Source organism: Tyto alba, unplaced genomic scaffold (genome assembly GCF_018691265.1).
Source record: "Tyto alba isolate M040663 unplaced genomic scaffold, T.alba_DEE_v4.0 Super-Scaffold_1000006, whole genome shotgun sequence".
NCBI classification, from domain to species: domain Eukaryota; kingdom Metazoa; phylum Chordata; class Aves; order Strigiformes; family Tytonidae; genus Tyto; species Tyto alba.
The window spans coordinates 3,570,037-3,595,595 of NW_024881272.1; the positions used below are offsets into that span (position 1 = coordinate 3,570,037).

A 25,559-nucleotide genomic window follows, 5' to 3' on the forward strand; every position below is an offset into this window, starting at 1 on the left:
TGCTTAGACTAATAAATAAAATTGCTTTGATATTAAAGAGAATTTGAAAACATCTTTCCAAATGAGACAAAGTTTTGGAGCAAAGTAAAAATAGGAAAACTTTAAGAGGTTGATTCTACAATTGTAGCCAAAAAAAAAAAGTGTTGTAGGCATGAAAGAACTGATGAAGACAACACAAGATACAGCTGATTCTAGAAACAACCAAAAGTCAAAATGAAGACCTTCACAAAACTTTTACAGAACTGGAATTCAGGCTCCCCCTGGGAGAAGAGAGTTGCAGACTCTGGGACTGGATGGCTCACAGCAGTTTACAGTCCCATACAGACATACAGTCCATTGGTGATTTCCATTGATGCTACCGTGGTGAACTGTAAAAGTTCTGGTAACTCAGAAGTGGATACATACCCTGTTGCATCATTTGTAGTTACAGGGGCAGTAGTTTCAACAGAAGAGCATGCAAGACAGCTAAGGGCAGTAGCTGCATCTGGCTTCCCAGAACAATTTCATTTGCCATCATAAATGGGAATTTTTACTTTTAACTTGATTTTTAGCACCAAGTCAGAGCATTACATATTCCTTGATTGGCTTGTATGAAGAAAGAATACTTGCAAGAAAGATGGTGGCAGATGGATACCCTGTAAGCTCTGCAATGACAGACTGGAGTATGAGAAAGGTGCTACCTGAAAAGAAGTTGGAAACCAAAGAAAAAAAACCTCTTGGCAGTCTGAATCCTCTTGTACACAAAGTTGTTACTTTTTATATTTTTTATAAACAAGTGAATTCAGTTTAAAAAAAATGTCTGTCTCTAATGATTTTTTCTTTCTAATGAGAAAAGTCTGTAAGAACCCCAAATACTGGCAAGCTGCTTGGGTCAAAAGGGGACCAGTACAACAGGAAGGTAATACAATTGATTCCTGAGGACTGGGAGTCAGGGCTTTGGCACTGCCCCACATAATTTTCAGAAACATTCATGATTTTAGGAAGAGTTCCCATGTTTACCTATGTTTAAGACATGGATAACACATAGAACTGCTCCAAAATTTTTCAGATATTATGTTTTTTTTAATCAGAAAATGGGTCATCTATTGAGTCAATGTGGTTTCTTAGTAATACCTTAGGTCTGAAAAGTCTTCCCCCCAAACTGAGAGACTTTCCAGCAGAATTCTCCCTAGACTCCTACCATCTTTGTGCCCAGCCAGAGGCTTGCTACTGCTCAAGATTCTAGAAACTGTAAATTCCTGAAATAAACCTGTTAATGGAATTAACATAAATGTGAATGGCATTTTAAAAGATAAAAATTAGAAACAAACAAACAAACAAAAAACATTTAGCACTTTTGTTACATCCTTTATCAGATCTCCCCACTTTTCACAGATTTTTACTGAATTGAACGTCCCACAATTGTCTAAGAATCAAGGGTGAAATGTTACGAGGATGAATATTACAGAGCAGGAACTGAACCACTGGCAGTTAAAATACTGGGAGGAACTGTGTCTGTGCAAGAGCCAGGAATAAATCCTAGAAATACTGACTTGCAGTTCTTTGCTCTAGCCAGTAGGTTCAGTTGTCACTCCTCTCCCAGTAAGATCTCCATAGTGCTATCTGTACAGCAATTAGGAGCTAACAGTTGAAGAAAAGGGGATTTAAAATTTTATTTTTCAAGCTACCATTCCATGTACATTATGCAGTGCAGTGTCAGAGGGAGGTCTAAGCCCAAATGCCAACTTGGGACACGAATTCATGTCTCCTAAGGCCAGGGTCCTCCACCCTGAGAGTTTTTATCCACTTTACTAATGTATCAGCCAGACACCTGCGATGTAGGCATCAAAGATCAGAGTCCTCCTTTTCTGCCAGCCCTGAATCTTGAAAGCAGAGTGGGGTATAATCAGGAGAGCACTTTGGTGTTACTCAGAAAGGAAAAAGCATGCAGCTCCTCCCTCTGGCTAGTGTTTTGAGAAAATAATTGCATGTCCTTGAGGTACATTGCCAGAAAAACATGTCCTTTGGGACAGTGGAGAATGGACGAGGAAACCAGCAGCCCATCTCTCCCAGCTCACCCAGCACTGTGATGAGATCCAGCCCTCCTGTTTGCTCTGGGAGAGGCGTAATGTGTTTATACCATTGACTGTCTTTTCACCACACGTTCAGCAATCAGCCACATACACGGCTATTGTATAGGACCTCTATATTCCTCTCTATCATCTTGCAGGGCATTGTAGACATGCTCTCAGGAGTCAGCAGAGCAATGTCTGGAAAGAATTAGCCTGTTATTTTGTACATAAGCAGCAACACAAAATCAAAAAAAAAACCAAAACATCCAAATATAATAAACTGTGTAGTGTAAAGAAATATCTTAATTACTAACAAATACACAGCAAGTATACATAGAAAGGAAAAAAATATATCTTGCTTTCACCTATAAAGTCTGACTCCATTCAAAGGCAAAGTTGCGAGGAGCAGGACCAGTAAGATTCACACACAAATTCGATATTGATATGAATAGGAATCACCTCTGCAGTACACTGGTTAGAACAACCACCAAACGGGCTGCTGGACCCCCAGCTTCTGGGCAGAACCTGCCCACTGATGGTGCTCTGTAATTCAGTGAGTTACAGGAGATTCTGGGATTCTCCAACGTGTCTGAAACTGTTTGTTTTTTTTTTTTTTTCTTTTTTTTTTGCAGATGTGATGCTGATCTAGTCAGAGTTCTTTGGTTTCTTTCTATAAGGGCCAGCTCTAAGGGAAAGTGAGAAGGCTACATCTGGCTCATGCTACAGCACATCTGGCTTGTGATGGGAACAGCTGGCGCACGCAAGCATCGGGACACTGGAAGAAACTGCTGTTCTGGGGAAAGTTAGTCTTGCTGCTGACACAAAGCTGGAAAAATCTAGATTATTTTCCTGGTTCAGTCAGTAACTCACCTGTGCCTCAGTTTCTTGCTCTATACACTGAACGTAAGGGGTTCTGATTCTCAGTTACAGTAAATACCATTGGTACAGGGACTTCATAAACTTAGCTAGCTCAGAGGAATGTGCAGTCTAATTCACTAGTGTTTATAAATGTGTTTTAGAAGTCCTGAAACAAGGGTCATATAGCAAAATAGGGCATCAATACTTTGAAAATAATCTCCAGTCACATTCAGTATAAAGAAAAAATAACACAATGTTTCTCACCTTTATCCATCTAAAGTTTATCCGTCTAAAAGACTAGCAAGCATTAAACCCCCTAGAGTGTCTGGACAGAAATACCAGAACAGAGGCTCTGAGGTATATTCAACATAAGCAGAAGCAGAAGGGACCAGACTGCAGACCCATGAGGTTTAATTCAAATAGAGAACTTCACTGCTTGTCTGATCTACCTCTGCAATCTGAACCTTTTGAGGTTCCACCACCACCACTAAGCATGACATCAAGCTGAGAACACAGGAAACCTCAACTGAATTAGTCAAGAAATCACGTAGGCAACAAAATGAGGTCATGCAATTCTTGCAGTTTAACACTGGCAAAAGGGAGAAGGGGGCAGAGGAGGAAGAGGGAGGAAGTCCGCTATCCCATAAATGCAAAATACTTCATAGCCAGTGATATTCTCACGTTTTTCTCTTTGATTTCATCCACTTTCCTGTTCTCTTTTTCCCCTCCTTACAAACTTATCAACAGCACAACTAACACAAAACAGCATGAAACTCAAACTTCCCATTGTCTTAATATCACCAATTATACCAGGAAACACCTCATTCTCTCCTAAATTAGTCTGATAAAAAACAGCTTAAGCTGCGCAATGCACATATCTAGAAATGGATATGACTTCATATGGAAATTTTTACTGGACCTTGAGATGACTAACAGAATTTAGGTAGCTTACATGAGTTTTAGCCAGACCAGGTAAGAGACTTCAGTGCTGTTCACAGAAATAACTTCCACTATACAATCAGCAACCATGTAGAGCTGCCCTACACATATTAAAGGAGTCTGAGTGAATTCCTGCCATCCATACTGAATATATCACTTTATCCAACCATGACATAAAAGAAAAAAGCTGGCTCTGTTCTCATAAAAAGGAAAATAGCAATGCCCTGAAATCACATGTCTTCTAGGCAGCTTCCCAAGCACACTTTGTTTTCATTGACTAAAATAATGCCTAACAATAGAAATTGAAAGCAGATTTTCCTACACTATAAAAAGTCTTATTCTATTAGAGACCAACAGATTTTAAATTGTGTTATTTAGCGAACACTCATCTCTGCATAGTGAAAGAACATAGGTCATCTAAATAGAGAAATATTAGTGATTCTTTCTCCAGTCTTCTATTGTTTTAATGACTAGAATAGAGACAGGAACTGGCCCAAAACAACACTGAGCCCCACCAAAGCGTTTGGAAATGTGCACCGCATAGTCCTATTTATTGGTTCACTCTTGCAAAAAACCCCAAAAGTCACAAGGACCGTAGAGGCTGTTTGGCATGTCCAGGCTCAAAGCCCACAGTTAAAACATCCCCAGGCATCTCTGGGTATTCCTGAAGAACATCACGTTCTGGCCTCCTCTTTCTTCTTGTTGACAGTACAGACAGCACTTGTCAGTCTGCTTGATCTGAATCACCAGGCAGCTAGTTTGCAAGGAGGAGTTGATAAGCTGTAATCATCCTTTATTGCACTAGCTAATTTTGATTTGCGGAGTGGAGTCACAACTCCAACAGGTTTTGTGCCAGTGCAACTCCATTTATATCAAAAGGGCGGCCCTAAATTAGACAAATGGAAATGAGATCAGAATTGGACTGAATATTGGTGCAATATTCTACATGTACGCAGCTCATAGTTCATACAAAAATTAAATGAAAATTTTTGCCCTGTCTCCTGGCACTTATGCAAGTAGTTGGTAAAATTTTCTCTGGCCCTATGCTTCTGGAAACCATCCTTGTTCTACTGATCTTCACTGAAGCAAATCTGTATACACATTAATCATTTCACCCTAAATCTGAAATTCTTTTCTGAACTGATATTTTCTAAGAATGAAATATGGCTCTTTGGATTGCAAGAATCTTCACTTTAAATGGAAAGAAGATGAAGTCGCATAGTACTAGCAGTCATTCAGTAGCTGTTTTCAATCATTTTTTTGTTAAGTTTCTTCCTTCTACGTGCTTCATCTGTTTCATGTGAATTGCAACCAGCTTTGTGGAACTTGTTCAGTTTTTACAGGAGTAAAAACTGATAATTAAATAAAACCAAACTCAGATGTATCATTCTACCTTAACAACAACAACAACAAATATTAAAAAAATATATAATATAGATATAGATATATAGATATAGATATATAGATATAGATGTAGATATAAAAAAGATCCCTTCTCTTTCCATATCGAAACTCATGTATTGTTTTTTTATATTTTCTATCCATAAACGTAGGTTCTTGTCAAGTTCACTGGCTTTTTCATAGGTCAAGAGGAAATCTGTCCAATTGTTTGACAAACAAAATATATTGATAACACTTTATAAAGTGGATGTAAATATGGAAGAATTTCTCAACTTAGAATCCGTGGTGCGACCACAGTCAACAGAATGGGAATTTTTTAAAATAGGCAAAAAAATTCCTGAGTTACTTCATCGATAATTTTTCCTTATACTTTCTGCTTTTCTAAAATTCAGACTGGTAACCCTGCCTATGACATTTAAGTATTCCTTATTTGTCATTTACCTTACAGATTGCTTGATGCTGTGGGACAAATCTGCATTTCAACACAAGAGATTGCAGTACCTCTCTCGTGCCTCAACTACAACTAATGAGGAGACTTGCCCAATTTTAGTGTCAAACAGGAACAATACCCAAAGAGCCATCGGGAGGAGAAAACTCACAGCTCAGGAAGAGGTGAGTAGCAGGAGCGTAGGAAAACCGCTGAAAAGAAGGGACTGGTGTCAGGAGGAGGAGGAACGTGATCCACTAATTTACCTAAATGGATGTAACGGTGTGTATCTCAAGCTTACACAAAGACCATGAAATATGAAGGAAGACTGCTACCTTTCCCCACTCTATGGCACTTACAGCTTATCCTTGACTCAACAGTTTCCTGCTTTATTCAAGATTCAAGATGGACAATATTCCAAAGCCAACAAGCATTTGTCTTTCATTTTCTCTGGTTTTACCTCTGGCCAATACAGACAATTGCAATCTTTTTTTTTTTTTTTAATAACATTTTTGCTTTCCCCTCAATATCGATCGGAAACAACCTGACAGATGGAGTTTTTGATTAGTTAACAATGAAATATACTTTTTTCATTTTTATGATCTAGTTAGTTACACTTTTTAAGCCTGTGAATCAAAACAGGGCCAGATTTTTCCCATATGCAAGCACAGGAGTAACCTACTGTAACATACAGAATATATACAAAAATTGGCAAACCACTAACCAAACTTTCAGAAATTCATCCTTGCATAACAAGTGGGAAAAAACAAACAACCCCCCCTCACCGCCCCCCTAAACCAAACAAACTAACACTACCACCAGTCTCTGTCCAGAAATCCACATTCTTTCCAAAATATTGGCTGCATGGCCAGTAATCAGGATACTGATAACTAACATGTTAAGTTTCCACTCTGCCTTTAATGCCAATAGTGCATATTATTCATCAGTCTCCAGTTAAAGAGCTGTGCACAAATTCATGAAAACCTTTATATTAGAATCAGTTGCTGCAATTCAGTTTATTTTTCCTAGGAGAACGCATACATGAGGACAATATTTTTCTAGCACAAAAGAAAGGCATATATATGTTCTGAACCTCACAAACTGAACACAGAACAGCCTTTACGGAGATTATTATACAGGAGAATAAAGCAAACCTCCCTCATTTACTGTACTCACATGGTTCCCCGAAACCCGAGCACACGAATGTCTGGTTCTGATCATTCACCCGTGTCAGAGTATGTAAACCATACCTTACCCAGGAAAGGACGAGCAAAACCCAAAGAAACCTATCAATATTACTTGCCTACAAATAGAGCCAACAGAGTAAAAGTCAGATAGCAAATAAAGATATGAACATCCCCTTCCTTCCAGTGGGCTGGAAGAAATCATCAGCAAAACCGCTTGACCAAGTCCTGAAAAAGAGGATGAGAAAGGTCACCCCGCAGATCTGGAAAAAGGACTTTTGAGCACTGCTGCTAGATTCCAGGAGGAAACAGAAAGAGTCATTTTTTGAAAAGAGGAGGAACAAAAGGTAAGTCAGAAGATGATGACAGCACTATACTGTAGATCAGCGTTGTTTAGAAAACAGCTTGTTTCTTTAGAGAGCTGAAGTACTCCAAACGCCTTGGAGAGGAGCATGACCTGGCCAGGAAGACAAAGTGATAAAAAAGAGGGATGACCGGAAAACCCAGAGCAGCAGGTGGCACGTGGTAAGTGTGTAATTCCAGGCTTCACACTGTGGGATGAGGCACCTTCCAGCTCAACCTACAAACCTCACTGACATGGACGTCACCCTTCCTCTCAGCTGTGTGTGCAAAACAAGGAGCAGGTGCAGTATCCTCGCTGCTATGAAACAAACTGCTCCCTCTTCCCAACAGAAAAATAATACCAACAGGTATTGTCATGAGCTAGAACCCAGTCAAAACTGCATTTTCTTTTAGAGGGGAAGCAAGGTAGTAAATTACGCTGGTGCTTTAGATTACCAGCTCGTTTGCACTGCTGCAGATGAAACCAAGACAAAAGGGAAAAAGACTTTGTCGTACCTGAAAGATAGAAGTATGAACATGCACAAAGTACAGACGGCCTCACTCTTGGACAGCAATACTTATGCTTAGCCCTTGAGATAGGAACCTAGCAAACAAAACCAGATTACTGCTGAAGAACGTCAGTGCTTTTTGCTTTTTCAAGGCATGAAAACTTTTTCAAAGTTTGAAAGATTTGGTGTTGGGAAGCAGATGAGCCCTTTCTTTCAGTAAAAGGGGCTTAACTTTCACAGCCAGCCTCATGAAGTGCTGAAGGCTGGCAGTGATACCAGTGAAAATCTTGGATCTTAATTTATTTGGGACATACACGAAGAAATGTGGCATTTGTAGCTGCGATGTGACATTTTTTTCCTAACCTCTCTACATTTTTTTCATCCAACCACATGTTGATCCAAACTCATAACCATGACAGTAACAGCAGGTACCAATTTGACCAGTTCCATACAATGTTATCCATCACCCTCAGCAGCCAGTTACCCTCCCTCATACAATAACTAAATAATCTTTGGCAGCTGTTACCACTTTAGTCCCACACCCTGCAAAAATTTATACATCTGCTTAACTTTATCCATGTAAACAGTCCCGGTGACATGAGCAAGAGCCCTCATACTTGTTAATTTAAACATTGTATAACCAGGGCATTGCCTAGAATTCTCACAAGGAAATAAAATCTGAGTCTGAAATAAATGTGATTATAATTTCTTCGCTTTGTGTTTCAGGTTCTCATGTTTCATTATGTCTTCTCAAGTGGTCTTAGTTTAAATATGTGTCTCCAAGTCCAAAAAGTCTTTTATGGGCCATTTTAGATGTCTACCTGTCTACAAGTGAAAGCTATCAAAAGGAATATCATGATTCTTTGAAAGGAAAACACCTGAATATCAGTTATGGCCATTTGCCTCAATAGTTTTATAATCATGCTGACTAGTAACCTGCATAGACTATTTAAACTAAATGAATCACAGGGTAAGTGGCTTACAGGCCAGTCTAACATACTGCATAGGTAGTTTTGCTAATCTTGGCCTAATTCAACAGCAAAATTCTATTTAATGCCCACATCCAGGTCACCAGCACCTACCTAATAAAAAAACAGTGATAAATCAACATTATTAGTGCCATGGATTCTGGTGAGAGCAAACACTGAAGTACAAGGAGTACTACAGATGTCAGTTAAGACTGTCTGGTCTTCCCGATTTGAGATTATGCAGTTTCTAGTTGTAACTCTTTTCATTGGCCATTTATTCTATTGCCCACTGCAGCTGCTAAAACTAATAGCGTGTGAGCTAAAAGATCACCCGCCCTTCGTTGCAGTCTCCAGGATTCATCCATAACGTGCAAGATTTTCCCCTGCTTGATGCCAAAGTGAGGGGCCTTATTCTCAATTCCTCAAATCTAGCAAAAATAGCAATGACATAGCTGGAGTGCGTGAATACCTGGTGTCACTTCATGGCCTCTGCATGTTACAGTCCCAGGCCATTACACCTCTGCAGACATGTCATTCAGCTCTCACTAGCTTACATTTTCAACCATACTCAATTTAAATCCGCAGCATAAAGTTTATCCTATCTAAAGTTGACACACATAGCAGGTGAATTTCTGATGTAAAGAACAACTCTGTAGTGAGTTGATCTGTGTCATGCTATAGTACCCGATAAGTCAACACCACCTTCAACAAGAATCAGCAAAGTTTCCATTATTTTTCTATCTTTAGGTTTCTTAAGCATTTCAGGCAACTCATGCTGAGACCTTCTGACTCAACCGGTATAAAATAGGCCTTTCTCTCCTCTTTTTTTTGCTGTTTGTGTACAGTTATTACCCCAAAATCCCAAAGAAACAAAGCATATGCAATCCTTCTGTCTTTCTGCCCCCTTCCTGTCCCATCCTGTGTGATTCCTGAATTCATTCACTCACTTAAACCCATCAAATCCAGCTGAGCAATGAACAGAGGTCACCAACATGCCGGGTTCCTACTAATTTCTGGAAAATGAGAAGAAACGGAAGAAAATGTCCCCACTAAGGAAAATTTGTCAGCATAGCTCGCCTGCTACCTGCTCAGCTGGTGCTCAGCAGGACCTGCACGGTTTGAAACATGTTGCAGCCAGCACCTTGTCCTGCCCAGCTAACAGAGAGCTGAGAGAGGAACAATTCAGAGGTGATATTAGGGGTGAATTTATAACTGGTGTCAAAAAAAAAAATAACCAGCAGTATCTTTCAGGCAAAGAGGCGGGGATAAATAAGGCCCAAGGCCCCGTAGTACCTCGCAGACTTCAGGAGACCTGCTGCCCATCAAAACCAGTTTCATATCGAATCCTCTGAGATTACAGACAGTTTGGGTATAGCAGAATGCTCTGCGTGCCCAGCAAGGATTTAGTTTTCATGATCACCATTAGCCGATCTACATGCCAGGGTAATGGAGGTGGAAGGCAAACTGCTCTTCATTGCACCGTTTGTTATCAGAGGCATTATAAATTTATCAGTGGATGGAAGATTTAAAACTAACACAACTTTGTGGTTTTAAATTCCACTCTGAATAGACAGACAAGGGAAAAATACTTATTTTTAGATGAAAAGATAGGGAAAGGGAAATAAACAAAAAAAAAAAAGCAGTGGAACTCTGGAGAAATCTCTGGAAACGAGGTGAAAATTTAAATCACTTTGAGGCTGGACAAGACAGGCAAGGAAAGTTTGGTGGAAGTTTTTGAAACATCTGACTTTCACACGAGCTCGAGCAGAAAACGTTCCAAACTCAGGACCTAAATCCTCGCTAATCTTTACGGCCCAGTGGCAGAAATGCAAAATACCAGGGCTCTGCTCTGGAGCTGTGAGCCAGCGTTCCTGCAGGACTAGATATCCCAAACTCACGTGTTAAATGAACTTGAGATTGTTGAGAGAGGAGGCAAGTTACGCCACAACAGGTTTAAAATGTCCACGTGGATGGGTTTATGAGCAGTTGTGGACAGTATTCTGCTTCTTCCTTTGCTTCCTTTGCCTCTTATTTCTAAAATCTTAGGACTGCACAAGAACGTCAAGTTTAAAGGACCGTGCGACGCCTCTGTACTTTGAACTCAGATAAACTTCTTACTGAATGAAGTCATGTGTAAAATGCTTTCCAACAGAGATTATTTTGAACCAAGCTGTACTAAGAAATGCAACAGAATTTCAACACTCACATTTCAGCAGCAAAAAAAAAGGAACCATTCTTGTACTGAGTGCAGTGCTTTGCAGGGAAGCACCGGATCCCCTCACATAAACAGAACTACACTTGTACTAGACTATGGATGTAGATCATGTTTTAGTTCGGGGAATAAAAAAATCATCATGCTTCCATATAATCACATGTCAGAAAAACAGCTTTTGCCTAATGAAGACACCATCATAAATCACAGTATCCCAGGTTTAAATCAGTAAAACCAGTATCAGGTCCAAAGTGGCCACACTGGGATGGATCAGAATTTCTGTGTGCTTTTTAGCCTGAAGAGATATCAGGTTTTAGCTAATATTTGGATTAAAAAAAAAATCATAACCCTGATCATTACGCTTTTTTTCCCTAGGAGCAGAACATATGGCTTGTATCCTGGCTAACTCCCAACCTGAGTAATTATGTACCGACCACATAAGTTTCCCCTGCGGTTTGAACTGGATAAAGTACTCCTCCCCAGTCCCTCCTGTGAACATTTATACCTTGTTGTGGAGCACTATTAAACAGCTACTGCCCTCTGCCCCACAGACAGCTGCATTTTAGGAATAAGTAAAACAAGTTCTTCAAGTTATAATCATATCTCTGTCCCCTAGTTGGGAAAGACAGGGATAAAATTAAAATTTTAAATATAACTGGGGGAGACACGGATCTGTCAACATGTGTTTTGAGTTCCTAATCGTATCCATTAGACATGATCTTCTGTATCAGGATGATGTTTTCATGCGATGAAATTGATAGATGAAGATGGCATTTTTCCGAACAACTCCAACTATAAAAGACCTATCATTAGGTTCATACAGCACATTAAATGTCAGCATTTTTTCTGAGAATGTGGAACAGCCTATGAGCTCACAAAGGCTTGTGTGTTGAAAAAAATTAATACTAGAGAAGATGTGGGCAAGCTTTCTGCTCATAAACATGGGACAACCTGACAAATCAACAGAACAGGTTGGATATCTCGCTTCTATAGCCGGGCATGAATTATTTTAATCAGTGTGTTGCATTGGAAGGATAAAGAGAATGAAACAGAATGAGCTATACACAACACTGCAGTCCACCCTGTACCTTGAAGATCTCAAAGCACTTTATGACTGGTTACTGCCAATAGGAGGTACTGGAAACGAGCACTAGGAGAACCATAACAAACTACTGAACCAAACTAGGTACCTGTTCAGGTAAAATTCTTCCTTCCCTCCAATCAGGATTACAAACACTGAAAATTACCAAAAGGGAGAAGTCATTTTGAGTAGCTTCATTTTTATTTCCCAGCCTGAAACCATCTGGATTCCAAATTCCCAGCTTATATAAACTATTAAATTCAGCTAAAGTCTGCCGTATTTACTACCTCTACAGATGCACTGGGATCACTGTGACAAAGGAGGCACCCTGAAAGTCAGAAGCCCCTTTAACAAGTTCCCCTCCACTGGATCAAAGTGACACTAAGCAGCAGAAATACTAGCAAGAGAGCCATTTAGACCAGTCTATATTTTAGCCACTCGGTCAGATTTATAAACTACTTTGAAGATGACAAATGCTACAGAGCTGTTCAGTACTACTGAATGAAATTGTGCACGGGAACAAATTTTTTCTGTAAGAGAGCCAAATGACAAGGGCTCTATTAGCTGCTTAATCCATGCACATGTCTACTTATACAAGCATCCATTAGGACGTGCATGCATGCATCAGTTTAAGAGATTTTGTGTAACACATTTGCATCTTTTTTTCTACTGCAGAAAAGATCATGCAGAAAAAGGAAGGAAAAACAACTCTCTGCTTTCTCATAAACCAGAAATGGGTCCATTCAGAGAAGATGATGAGCGGTCAGCTTTCTTCCATTTTGCTCAGCTTGCACTTTTTGTAAACATCCTTCCTCTTTGCACCCCCAAAATGAGCGGTTACAGAACCGACGTACACGGCAGCTGAGGAGTCTCTGCCGTTTCTATTCACAGATCCGTTGGGATTCTGCTCCCCGGCCCTCTCTGCTCCTCAGAGCTGGCCGAGGGTTGGGAAGGCTGGAGCCCGCAGAGGCAGCGCGAGGAGCCCTTGTCACCTGGAGCCCCGGGCGGCTCACGGGGACAGCGCTGGTGAAGGAGCCCAAGGCTGGAGCAGCGCACGCAGAAATGCACTCGGGTTGTGGGAACGCTGCTCCGATTAATCCTTCAGACTGGGTAGGTAGGGATTTGACTCCCACCCTGTAAGGATGTGACACTATTCGTTGAGAAGGCTGAATGTTTGCTGGGTTTTGATCGGGTCAAACCACCGAAGCAAACAAACAAGGCAAGTTTTAGAGGGAGATATAAAATTTTAAGTGTCTCTGGTGGCATCCCTTTAAACTCACCTGAAACAGACTTCAAGCCGCTGCCTCGGGTCAAGCAGCAGAAAGTGGGATACATCTCTGGTGTGTGCAGCATTGCCCTCCCGCGGCCATTCCAGCTCCGCAGAAATACCAGCAGCGACCGAAGGAGTCGGAACCTTGCCCCAAATTTGCAGCTTTTTAAAATAGTCTTCGGTAAGAACTAGCCAGATGGTGATAATTCTCATAACGTCCCTCTACAAAGAAAAACACTCCTTTCTTCAGGCCTGCTCTTTTTTATGTCAGGTAGCAAACGTATGTTTCATTTTCTGAGACAGGCCGCTGCCACGATTATGTTGCAATGCACAGCACGCAGTACAACTGCACAACAAAAATGCACAGAAACATCAAAAATGGCAAATGGAGCATTTTTGATGTCAGGAAGCCAATAGTTAGAAGTAATCTGAGTGAGAACAGCACAATGGCCTGGATCAGGAAAGAGCTCCAACACGGGAAAATACATGGAAGTTGGCATAGAGTCAGGAGTGGAAAACAAAGCAAATGAATCAAATCAGTAATTTAAGGAGAAAATGAAATAGTGACAGTCAGAGGGGAAAACAATGTGGAATGCAGAAGCAAGCTGTGATAAAATACACAGATGGAAAAGTTGTGCGTAGTCAGAAAAGCAGTAACAGAATTAAACTGGATCCGGGGGTGATGAGTGGCTCACTTAGACCAGCAGTGAAGAAAAGTAATTATCTGCTTGAGTCAAACGCTGAGTCCAAAAAATAATTGTCTGCTAGAGTCAAAGGTTGTTCATCTCCACAAAACTTGTGTTTGCACTCTCCCGGAAGCCTGCTCACACAAGGCAGGCACGATTTAGCTTCCTTGGGAAATGGCCCGCTGCTTGCTTGAATTACAGCAGTGAGGGACACGCACAAACTTCTTAAAGAAGGGACAACCTTGTTGCCTGCGTAGGAGAGCAGAAGTCCAACAGGAGCTTTCTGCCCAGCTGGCAGAACTGACAGCTCCGCACAGAAATAACACTCACCTGGAAATAAATTCAGTAACTAATTTGTTAGAACAACATCCATCTTTCGGCTATAAAAACCTTGTATCAAAACAGCACTAAAGAAACAAAGGAAACTTAATCGCTTAAGATAGGAAACGAACACTGACAGGCAAAGAACAGGAGTTTAACTACCACAGGTGGCTTGCTGTACAAAAGAAAATCCTGTTTGTATTCTCGTCTCCTAGCACCTGGCACTTGTAAACACCTAAAGGAGCCTGCCTGCCGTCGCCGTTACACCCGGGGCAAAGTTACCAGGGCTTGGGAAAGGTCCTTCTACAGCTGAACTGCCAAAATCGGGGAGGCAACAGTAACTTTCTTCTTCAGCATTTAATTCTGAAAAGCAAGCTTGCAATGTCACTGAAGTGGAAACTCCGAACCAATCCTAAAAAGCCAAAAAAAAAAGGGAATCGGATAAACATTTACTATTCGCCTGAGCTGAAGCTGCTGAGATGGTAATTATGCCTGGCTTTTTTGTTGGTGTTTACTTGTTAGTTCATCTGCTAATCAATTCCTGAAAAGCATGGCTGTTTTTATTATGCAGTTTGTCCTGTCTAGGGAAAGAGAGTAGAAGCCAGAGAAAGTATTTTTACTCATGTTTTTAGTGAAAAGGTTAGTTTGTGAAAAGTAAAAATGCTCCCAGGCTGCAAGAGCACTTGGTTCTATGTGTCATCGACCGAGTTTCTATAGCTACATTTTTGAAGACTATCCCTTATTATTTTTGCAGTTTAAGTGTGAAATAAATTGAAGGGTTGAATTAAAATATTACTTCCCCTGTTTCGTTCAGGACTGTCAGCTGTATAGCACTTAAACGGGGAGCTTTTTCAGCAGAACATGCATCCGGGAGAAAAAGCAATTTTCCAAGAATATCTGACAAATCAGGGGACTGTGGTAAAGCCCTATAGCTGGCAGAGGCAGAACCACACCTGCACTAAGTGTCCCTACCACATACGGACTGGGGAAGAAGCGAGAGTCCCTTACGCGGAATCTGACAGGGTCTTTGGCTTCCCATACAGATCAACAGCAACTCTCCAAAACAAACACCTTCTCTTCTACGAACTGAGGAGTTTCTCAGGCAGAGTAGTCCAAAAAGGCCACGCTACAAACTGTACTGACCAAGGCAAGCATCCAGAATCTATGCTCTTTGAGGTGGGCGGGTATCTGGATGCACTGACAGATGCCCATGGAAACATCGGATGCATCATCCTCTATTCAAATTACTCTCCCTGTAACGAGGCTTAGCACTGCTGCGTAAGTAAAATCTACAACTTCTTGCAGAAGTATCCAGAAATCACGCTCTGCAGCTATTTCTCTCAGCTTTATCACACAGAGGTGGGTGGTTTCCCCACCGCCGCGGGGAACCGCGACGCTTTGCGCAGCCTCTCCAGCCGGTGGCCTGGGGCGGCTCTGCAGAGACTGCCTGCGGGGGCACGGCGTTACCTCCTCTGCGATTTTGTGTGTGGCACCCCAGGGACAAGCCTTTGTCAGCCAGCTCCACTGCTGAGAACCTTAGCAGATCGACAAAATCCACGTCCAATGCACAGCTTAACGGGAACGAGACCGTATTTTAGGAAAGCCTCTCCACCAGCGACGCAGGGAAGCCCTGCTGTGCCGCAGAACTTAAAGGCCTTTTCTTCTCCTAGCCCGGCCTCCCAACAGCCTTTCCAAGAGGTGAAAGGCAGTCTGCTCCCTCCCGATGTCTCAAAGCCACTTGGTGCTTTTCCCAGGCATGTTTCTGCCCTTTCAGGGGGAACATCTATATCCCAGGCCTAAAAATATCGTAAGGCATTTAAAAATGCCAAAGGAATAATTCAGTGAAACTCGCAATTCTGAAATGCTTCCAAGCGGCAGACACTTACTCTAAAGAGGATACAAATCGAACCGCTTTCAGGCTGTAAAACTGAGATCACAGATGGTAAAAAAAAAAAAAAAAAAAAAAAATTAAAAATAAAAAAATTAAAAAATTAAAAAATATAAAAAATAAAATAAAAAAAATCAATCAAGTCACCTCTTACAAAAGATAACCCACAGAATAACTGGGGGTCTCAAATAACTTATTATGAAGACAACATGCTTTTGTTTTAGTCCTGTACCTTTCAAACATAAACCCATAGCAGTAAAACCAAAACCTCAGTATCATCTGATTACCTCCTGGGATTAATTTATTTGTTGTCTTTAAGACAATTTCTACCAGAAAAATGTAAGCAGTCCCCAAGCTACAGCCACCGCCACTGCTGGATTGGAGCTTCCCAGCTGAGCTAACGCTGGCGGAACACATGACATATCCTAAATTCCTCCTCTGTCAAGAAGGTGGTTCTGCAGGTAAGGCTGATATTTTAATAAAGTTTTTCTACTAGCTGTTCCCTTAATAACAGGGGGTTAATATACACATATATGGGGGGTGGGGGGTGGGGGGTGGGTTTCTAGGGCTCTTGCCTTCCATTTGGATGAAGCTCACGAGGCTGTGTAATTTTCTAATTAGTAAGAAATATCTAATAGGATAATATAGATAACACAGACCTACACAGTCCAAGTGTAACTTGGGGAAAAAAAAAAAAAAAAGTTCCTATGATTTAGAGGAGTGTTTTCACTTTGTGATTCAGTGTATTTGTTGTCAGACTAAAGGTCTTAAAGAACAGGACAACCGCCGCTGAGAACACGCTGCTGCCCGGGGAACGGGGCGTCCTTCCCAGGTCACGGCCGTTGCCCACAAACACACCGGCTAATTGTGTCGAGTCGGTGCTCCCGCACCTTTTGTGCTCTTCTTGTGGTCACAGCTTTGATGGATCGAAGGAAAAGAAAGGGGGTGGCTGCCCGGCGTGACCTAAACCACCCCCCGCTTCAGCAGAGGCGACCCCGCTTGGAGACTCAAATGTCTTTCCGCGTCCCGGGGGGCATCGCAGAGGCAGAACTGTGGTGGAATCCACCGGATCGCTGACTTTTACAACGCCTCGGCGCTTTTTTAGAACAGTTTTCTTGAATTAGGCCATACTCATTCTACGCTTTCGGATAAAACGCTCACCGGCACGGCCGCGGGCAGCCGTCCGCGCTGGCGTGCGGGGGCGATCGCTTCTTTTTGACAAGAAACGTGAAGCCAGTGCTGTTTTTTTAACTCTTGGAGGAACAAAGCGGTGTTTAGAGCTCGGAGTTCCGCGCTCAGAGCCGGGGCACCCCGTCCGTTGGCACTCCCCCCCGTTCCTTGCCCCCCCACCCCGCCCCCCCCCCCCCCCGCCCCGCCCCGGGACTGTGAGGAGGGGGGGGGGGGGCTCCTGCCTTGCTCGTACCCGTCTGAAACAGCGACCTAATCTGATGCCGCACGGCATGGCGCACTGCCTCCGGGTCCGTGGGGAAGGCTCGCTGACTGGGCTGGCCAGGAGACCCGCCCGCTCGCCCGGCGCCCGGCGGCGACCGCGTCTGGGGGCACCGGCCCGATCCGCGACCGCTGGGACTTGGGCGGGAACGCCGCGTCCGTAACCACGGCGACCGGACGCTGAGCCCCTCACCCGGGCAACGCCCCGCCCACCGCTGGCCGCCGACCAATGGGAGCCGCCGATCTGCCCGGGGAACGGCCCCCCGCTGGCAGCCGACCAATGGCAGCCGTCGCTCCGCCCCGCCCCTTGGCGTCGCGGCCGGGCGGCCCCGTCCCCTCAGCGCGCGGCTGCGCGGCCCGTCCCCTCAGCGCGCGGCTGCGCGGCGGGAGCGGCGGCGGCGGGGCGGCCATGGCGAAGCACACGGTGTCATCGGCGCGGTTCCGCCGGGTGGACGTGGACGAGTACGACGAGAACAAGTTCGTGGATGAGGAGGAAGGAGGCGACGGGCAAGCGGGGCCCGATGAGGGCGAGGTGGACTCGTGCCTGCGGCAATATCCTTCCGCCGCCGGGCGGCAAGTAGTCCCGCGGGGCGCGGCCGCGGCGGGGAGCGGGGTGCGGGGCGAGGCCGGGGCTGGCTTTAGGGGAACGTCCGTGCCCGTCCGTGTGCTGACAGGAGGGCGGGAAGGGGGTAATCCGTGCGATCCGCCGAGGGAAGCGTTGCAGCCGCCGAACCCGAAGCGTTTTGGGTCGAGCGGCATCGCCGTGCTGGGGCTGCTGCTGCCGACTTGGGAATTCTCGGTGCCTGGTCCTTAACCCTCCGGCACAGGGAACACGATGGCCGCGCTGCAGGCGGCTCTGAAGAACCCTCCGATCCACACAAAGAACCAGGCAGTGAAGGTGAAATGGCAGCAAACTCACTCAGGGGTCACTCCTTAAAAATCCTTCCCTGTGTCTGTAACCCCGACCCCACCAACCCTGCCAGGGCGTACTTTGAGGAAGCTGGGTTTAGGGTATTCCCTGATTGCTCAACAGCCGGTGTTTTAATTTTACTCCAAATCCCGCAGCTCGGATGCCACCTGTCCGTACACCGTTAGCTGGTGCTCGGTGAGGTTTGGCGCGCTCTCCCACCCGCGCTGGGTGTGGGTGCCGTGCCCTGGCTAACCCCGCGCGCCGCCGGGTGCCCGTGTCTGACCCAGCCCTGGCAGCACACGGATGGAGTCGGCGCCGAACGGTCGGGGAACCACAACTGCAGTTGTCACCTCTGACGAAGGAAACTCTGCTCGCTCGCCAGACCGTGAACCTACAAAAAAGGAAGAACTGCTGGTTATTGCATCCAGTCAAAATGAAGCCGTTAAAACCTCGGAAAATGCAAACCCTCCCCCCATGACAGACTGTAGGAGCCTGCTGCCTGCATGTATTTCTGAATCTCCCCAGAAAAAACCTGGAATGGCTCCTGACTGCAGCGGCGAGAGGAACAGGCAGATGAGCTGTGGAACTGCCTGACGGTGAGCGCCTGTGGAGGTCTGCTCTCCCCGCTCGAGGAGAGGCCCACGGGCACGTTTCCGTGCTGCTCACCAGGCCACCGGTGGAGATTTTTTTTTTCAGCTAGCCCCAGCCCTTTCCTGAGGGTTTTCAGAGGGGGTTCTGAGATCCAGCTGCTTGTTACAAATGGTGCTGTACGAAAGATGGAGCAGCTTTGTCCCCACATTAACGGGCTTGTTTCCATTAGATGTGTATTGATGTATTTCAGAATATGCTTGGAAGGCGGTGGAATTGAAGAGGGCAGAGTGACTGAATTGTAATGTTTGGCTTCATTTTCACTTGATCTCATGGAACTTTTATGTTTTTACTTATAGTTCTTCACGTGGGGTCTCGCTAAGCCAAGCAGCTGTGGGATGTAAAATTGAACGGGAACACTAACACCTGTAATTTCTGGAGGAGGAAGCTACTTGAAGCATTTCTATAATGGAATCATTCAAAAGTCCAACAAACCCAAGACCTTTTTCTTTCACCCTCCCTGAGTTAGTGATGGATGAACAGGAAGAGCTGCTTTTTGCTGATTACGTGGCTAATCTGCTGCTGTAATCATGCCACACACGTTCCTGGGTTTGCAGTGACATCCAGATCAACTTGCAAAGGGTTATTAGTGCAGAATATTAATGCTGCCAGGTTGCATCCTGCGTGCCTGGGACAGCTGACTCTTGAAAACCTGTGGCTTCCAGCAGTCACCTCTTCCAGGCTGGCTAATGGCATTTGCATGGAATAGAATACTTGTAGCTCATTATACAGTGCAAAGGCATGGAAAAGGCTCTGGTGGCAAGTACTTTATTCTTCTAATTCTTTTGGAGTTTACCAGACCTTGGGTTTTCCATGTGAAAATTTATATTGTGTAGCTGTAAACTCATGTAATAGGTGGCGAATTGCAAATGCCACCAGAGGGGCAGAAACCCCAGAGCAGGACAAATGCCTTAAACTCTTTTATGCTGTTTATCACTGGGAGGACATATCCATTATACATTATCATCACAAGCTTTGTGTGCAAACTGCCCTATTCAAACAGATTTTAGAATTGTTTTAAAAAAAAAATATCTAGCTTTGTTTATGGGATTGATGGGTAATATTTGAACACACCTTATTCAAGAGTGAATGTATCTTTCCTTGCCTTGTTTGTTGACAGGATCGCGCAGAAAGTATTGTCCTGAAGGTCCTCATCTCTTTCAAAGCCAACGATATTGAGAAGGCGGTGCAGTCGCTGGACAAGAACGGTGTCGACCTGCTGATGAAGTACATCTACAAAGGCTTTGAGAGCCCCTCGGACAACAGCAGCGCTGTGCTGCTGCAGTGGCACGAGAAGGTGTGTTTGTAGGGCCTGCTCTCGCCGGGGTTATCGGCGGTAGCAGGTTCTGGGGCCCCAGGCACGCTCGCCGAGCCCGGTAAGAGCTGCCTTTCTGCCCGCTGAAACCAAAATGCTCCTGCAAGCTCGTGCGCCTGCTGCTCTTGATTCCTCGGGTGAAGATTCTACAGTTAAAATTTGGTTTTACGTTAGACTGAGGCAAACGAAATGTTTCAATCCGGTGATTCAAGCAGATGGAGCTGGAATTTCCTTCCTAGAGGGAAACAAAATCTGCAACTTGGTTATGCAGGGAAATAAAAGCCTGCTGAATAACTGCCTTCAAAGCGAAGGCGATCGTCCTTTCCTCGCACCCTGAGTGTGAGAGTTTCATTTTTAATGTAAAGAGCGGGGAGATGCTGGTTTGAAAAGCAGCCAGAGGCCGTTCTGGCCAGCAGTCATTTTGGCCCGTAGCTGCTTTGATCTTCTGTTAACTGCTGTATTTCTCTTCCCAGGCCCTGGCTGCTGGAGGAGTAGGGTCCATTGTCCGCGTTTTGACTGCCAGGAAAACGGTTTAAATCCAGCAGCGAGTGGCTGTCCGCCACCCACGGCGTGGGAAATGCTGGTGCAAAAACCAAACCACCGAATGCCATTGCTGCCCCGTGGGCAGCGCCTGTCTCTCAGCTTGCCTTCTCGTTGCTTCTTTCGTACCCGATAAATAATGCATATCGTGATCTCTTTTTTTTTTTTTTTTTTTTTTTGTTAAATTCTGGGAAATTATGAAGGTGCAATTTTATTTCTAACAGGAATATTTGGTACTCGCAGACATTTCAGTGACATGTAGAGCAACATACACAACTTCACGTTTAGGGTGATTTGCACTTGTGTATAATTATGGCAGATTTGGACCAATGTCTTCATTCTTTTCGCTAACCAAGCACTGTTTTGATGTAAGATCTATATTTGAGAAGTGGGGCAGCTATTACTGTAGGTAACTGGACCACGTTTACTTTGGTCAACCTCTGAACCTACAGCCGTGAACAGGACAGAAAGCAAAGGCTCCCTTCCCGCCCCAATTATCATTCCAGAGAGCCGAGTCTTTTCCTCAACCTCACGTCTCACGGCCTGTTCAGGTTCCTTGTGATCAGTCAGATGTTGGGTCCGCAGTGGGAAAAGTCACAACGGGATGAAGTTGTCTGTCGTGCAGTTTGGGTGGTAGCGTTTAAAAGGTCGGTGGTCCATTTAGACTGGAACCCAGCCCGGTGACCTCTCTTTAGTTTGGGGAGCAAAGATCCTGAAGAGAAGAGGAAACGGCAGCTTTCACACAGAAAAATCACCTTTCAGCGACTTGAAAGTGATTTGATTTTGTCAAGCACAACAAAGTGGCTGCCTGGGGTAATCTGAGAAACGCGTAGCGGTGTCCACGCCATCCTTGCAGAGCTCCCAGGTGTTGTTTTCTAGAGGCATAGGGTCCTAAAGGATACCGGAGAGTTCACATTCCTGTTGCACTGTGCCACAGCGTGTTAGCTAGCGGGCGAATTGGGTTCTGGAATGAAGAGGAACACTTTAAAAAGAATTAGGAAAGCCCAGGGCATCCCAGACCACAGATCACCATTGAAGGTTCAGGGCCAGGACTGAAATACATGTGTTTTACATTCACCACTTTACTGCAGTTCAGTTGTGTAAAACTGTTGGGGAACTTGTGAAATCTTCGCTGTTTTTTGGTATCTGCTTTTTTTTGTAACAGTAATAAAGACGGGACAATAAATCATCACTGAATATTTCCTCGGTGTCTGAAATGCCTTCAGGTTTCAGCAGGCTGCTATTCCAGGATGGAGAACAGTAAAAAAGCAAGTCCTAAAACTCCCTGCTGTGATTTTTCTTGATGGGCTTGCTTCCTCGTGGCTATTTGTAGCCGTACGTAACGGCGATACACGCGCAGCTTCACCCAGCTACAAAATCTGAGATTATTTTAGTGAGATATTTAAACAACAAAAAAAGTTCTAGACCAGGAGTACTAGAGAGGTCTCTGCCTACGCTAAAATTGGAGCCAGAGGGCAAGATCCTCGCAGCCGTTAACGGTAGATGCTTCTCCAGAGCAAAGGAAAGGAAAGGGTAATGGCCTAGCAGGGAGGTTGTGCGGAGCAACGCTCCTGATTTCACAGTTAGGCTTTTGTTTTTCCCTCTGCCTGCCCCACCTCCGAGAGATTAAACATTTAATTGTTGGTTTCAATAATTTAATCACGGATCTGGTCCCGGGCTTGTCCCGTGGGTGGGGTGACTGTGCGTGCCTGCGTCATCGCTAATGGCACCCGTACTCGGGCAGGGCCTGGGCGAGCAGGAACCCGCTGGTGTCGGGCACTCTGGTGCCTGAAGGCTGTCTCCTCTTCCCCAGCCAAGCCCCCGCTATGGAACAGCAGAGCTAGAGCCTCCAGACGGCTCGGGGCAAAGCGCTCCCCGTGCACCCCTGTGCTCCGGAATCAGGAAGTCGACGTCTCCAGTAAAATCCCTTTTTCCCTCCATCCCACCCCCTCCTGGGTGTCCCTCTGACAGCCCTCAGAGCGGGGCAGCGGAGCCCCGGCACCCGCTCCCCCGGGGTGCCCGTGGGGCAGGCGAGGGGCACAGCACCCCGCGTCCTCGGGGCCTCAGCGCGGGCTGGGGCTGGCGTGGTTACCCCCCAACCGTTTGGTGCCCTCCCTCCCTCCCTCCCTGGGATGCTTTTTTTTTCTTAACTTCTTCAGAATAACATAGGCACAATGGGAGGCACTGGCCACGCGACGTGGAAGACCTGGCCTTGCGGCAAAGATCACAGAAAACATCCAGGTTTTGACTGTATATACATGCATACATACATACATACATACATACATACAGCTCAGCCTCCCAGGCGTGTGCAGTCCTTACAGCTCTTCCAGGGACTGTGTCTGGCTTCTATGTTTCCTTCCATTTATGCAAATTTGGTTAAGACAGCAATCAATCCTCATTTTAATAATAATAATAATAATAATAATAATAATAATAATAATAATAATAATAATAATAATAATAATAATAATAATAATAATAAACTAACTATTTAATTAATAAATAATGTAATCCCAGATAAGTGAAAAACATTTTCCAAAACAATCGATGTCAAAGCAGGTCAGCTACCTCTAGGTGGCGTTAGATAAACGAAGGCAGCAAGAGCAGCGATCTTCGAGTTCCCCACTTTCCCCGTGGGCTGGCCTATGGTGGATTGAGAAACGTTTACAAAACACATACATCATCTGCGTTTTCATTCGGGGATGTGCTAAGAGACACGCGCCGCTGTGGGGGCAGTAGCGCGTGATTTGCAGGCAGGCATCTCCCCTGGTCTCTCTGCCATTTGAGTGATACGACACGACAGGTTTCTAAGAGGAAAACAGAGAAAGGTGGGCAGGGAAGAGAAAAAGAATAAATCCCTAGCCAACTCCACCTTGCAGAACACATTTCCCCTTCCTATTACGAGGAGGAGGCCTTCGCTGCAAAACGCTCTACGTGCAGCTCGGAGCTGCTCGAAGGGGGACGGCGTTTGCAGGGCTCTGCCGGGAAGGCTCGGCGCTTCCGAGGCTCGCCGGCAACCCCCCAGCGCGCCTTCGGCCTTGGCCGGAGCGTGTGGCAACGGCACCTTATCACTCACACCCGGCTTCCTCACGGCCCGGGGCGCTGAGCCCCACCGAGCCCCGAGCCGGGCAGCGCCCGGCCAAGGAGCCGCCACCGGCTCCTGCCCCGCAGGGACCGAGCCAAAACCTCCTCCCAGGGAAGGAGCCGGGCACGCTCAGCCTCCTCCGCTCCTCCTGCGTCACAGATCTCCTCCCAGACGAGATCAAGCCCCTCAGTCTTTCCTCTTGTGTAATGTTTATAGTGCCCGGATCAGCATTTTTTTGGGGGGGACGACTCTCCTCGCCTGAAACGATGACAAACTCTTGCGCAGTGTTGCTGTACAAACTTAAAAATGACTCCTGCAGCTTAGCTGCATTGGGGGCGTTTCTAGGTATTTCTTTCTTACCTGTCTCTTGGCGATCTGCGACTGTGCCGGATTCCAAGAATCTCCCACAGGAGGTGCCGCCACCTCCGTTACTTCCTCTTGGACGTTACTGGAGGAGAAACAAGTTTGCCTAATAAAGCAACTTGGTAAGAGAAAGGGGAACAAGAGACTCACTCTTACTGTTTATCGCACCTTTGGCATTGCTTGGACGTTAGCGTTAAAAATAACCAGGCGGAAGGATAGCTGCTCTGAGCATTTGCTGTGCTTGCATCTGTCAGATTCTATCTTGCTGTGAAATGCAAGGAAAAAAACCCAGCACAAAACCCAGGGGTGATCTCGCACCCTGCTCCAGCTCCCCTTGTACCAGTTTTGGGCTCAACCTGACCCTACCGGTGTGCCAATTCAGATAATTAAAGGAGCAGAAAATTATCCAGTACGGTAAGGTGAACCACTTCCTATGAGATGGGGTCTCGCCTTCCTCAAAGGAATGAGAAAAAGCACCTCAGAGGAGTGTTTTCCTGCTCACCACGCTGTTATTCCCACCCCTCTCCTTCAGCATCGCTTCGGCTGGTTGCGTTTCCCTCTGCTTTTCCAGAGGTCGAAGAGTCTCCTGGTCCCACGGGAGCTGGCTGGGTGCGGGGGGATGCCAAGGGCACGCTTACAACCGAGAACCAAGGAGAGCCTGAGGCGCAGGGATGCGCTCCCTCCTCCTTTTGGATGAAAACCAAGTCCTTGCTCTTCAGCAGCTTGGGTTTCCTCCCGAGCGGCCGTCAAACAAAAGCCTCCTCCCCAGCCTCCCTCCTCTTGCTGGCATCACGTAATCTGCGGCGGCAGCGTGAGGAAACGCGCGAGGGCCACGTCTTGCGGACAGATTTTAAGCTCTTCCAAAATACGCATCGCCAGCGCTGGGAGATGGGGCGGAGGCAAAAGCATTTCCAAAACGACTTAGGAACCCACGTGTGGAGCACCCAGCTCCGAACCGCCGGAGCCAGCGGGTCAGAGCCCTGCTGACCCTGCCTTTGGGGCTGCCCCGTGCCCAGCCTCCCCCCTGCCCTCCCGGGTCGCGCTCCGTTGGCCATGAAACACCTCGTCAGGAATGATGCTGGGCCGAGCGCGAGTTGTCACATCCCGGG

The 25,559-nt window shown here is 45.4% G+C and overlaps 3 protein-coding genes across 5 annotated transcripts in view; 2 read left to right on the forward strand and 1 right to left on the reverse strand.

Moving 5' to 3' along the window:
* Positions 1–17,655, reverse strand: part of RGL1 (ral guanine nucleotide dissociation stimulator like 1) — a 110,559-nt gene extending 92,904 nt beyond the window's left edge. For 2 of the 3 annotated variants that reach the window (XM_042784094.1, XM_042784118.1), the window contains exon 1: positions 6,853–6,912. In XM_042784094.1, the coding sequence (XP_042640028.1) occupies positions 6,853–6,897 (45 nt within the window). In that variant the 5' untranslated portion in view covers positions 6,898–6,912. Of the gene's footprint in view, positions 1–6,852; positions 6,913–17,560 lie in introns of those variants that run through there. The other variant, XM_042784098.1, reaches the window with a different exon arrangement.
* Positions 14,541–16,236, forward strand: APOBEC4 (apolipoprotein B mRNA editing enzyme catalytic polypeptide like 4). Its single transcript, XM_032987801.2, is given in 1 exon segment — positions 14,541–16,236. A coding segment is annotated over 1 exon segment (939 nt). The 5' UTR covers positions 14,541–15,110; the 3' UTR covers positions 16,050–16,236.
* A 281-nt stretch (positions 17,656–17,936) lies between the features above and the next one.
* ARPC5 (actin related protein 2/3 complex subunit 5) lies at positions 17,937–22,191 on the forward strand. Its single transcript, XM_042784150.1, has 4 exons — positions 17,937–18,138; positions 18,412–18,484; positions 20,265–20,441; positions 20,933–22,191. The coding sequence occupies exons 1-4, from the start codon at positions 17,996–17,998 to the stop codon at positions 20,993–20,995; spliced, it is 456 nt and encodes a 151-aa protein (XP_042640084.1). The 5' UTR covers positions 17,937–17,995; the 3' UTR covers positions 20,996–22,191.
* The last annotated feature ends 3,368 nt before the right edge of the window (positions 22,192–25,559 follow it).

Coding starts and splice junctions, on each gene's coding strand:
- ARPC5 (XM_042784150.1), top strand. CDS start 17,996: ATGGCGAAGCACACGGTGTCATCGGCGCGGTTCCGCCGGGTGGACGTG. Junction 18,485..20,264: donor CAAAGAACCAGGCAGTGAAG/GTGAAATGGCAG, acceptor GTTTGTTGACAG/GATCGCGCAGAAAGTATTGT. Junction 20,442..20,932: donor TGCTGCAGTGGCACGAGAAG/GTGTGTTTGTAG, acceptor TTCTCTTCCCAG/GCCCTGGCTGCTGGAGGAGT.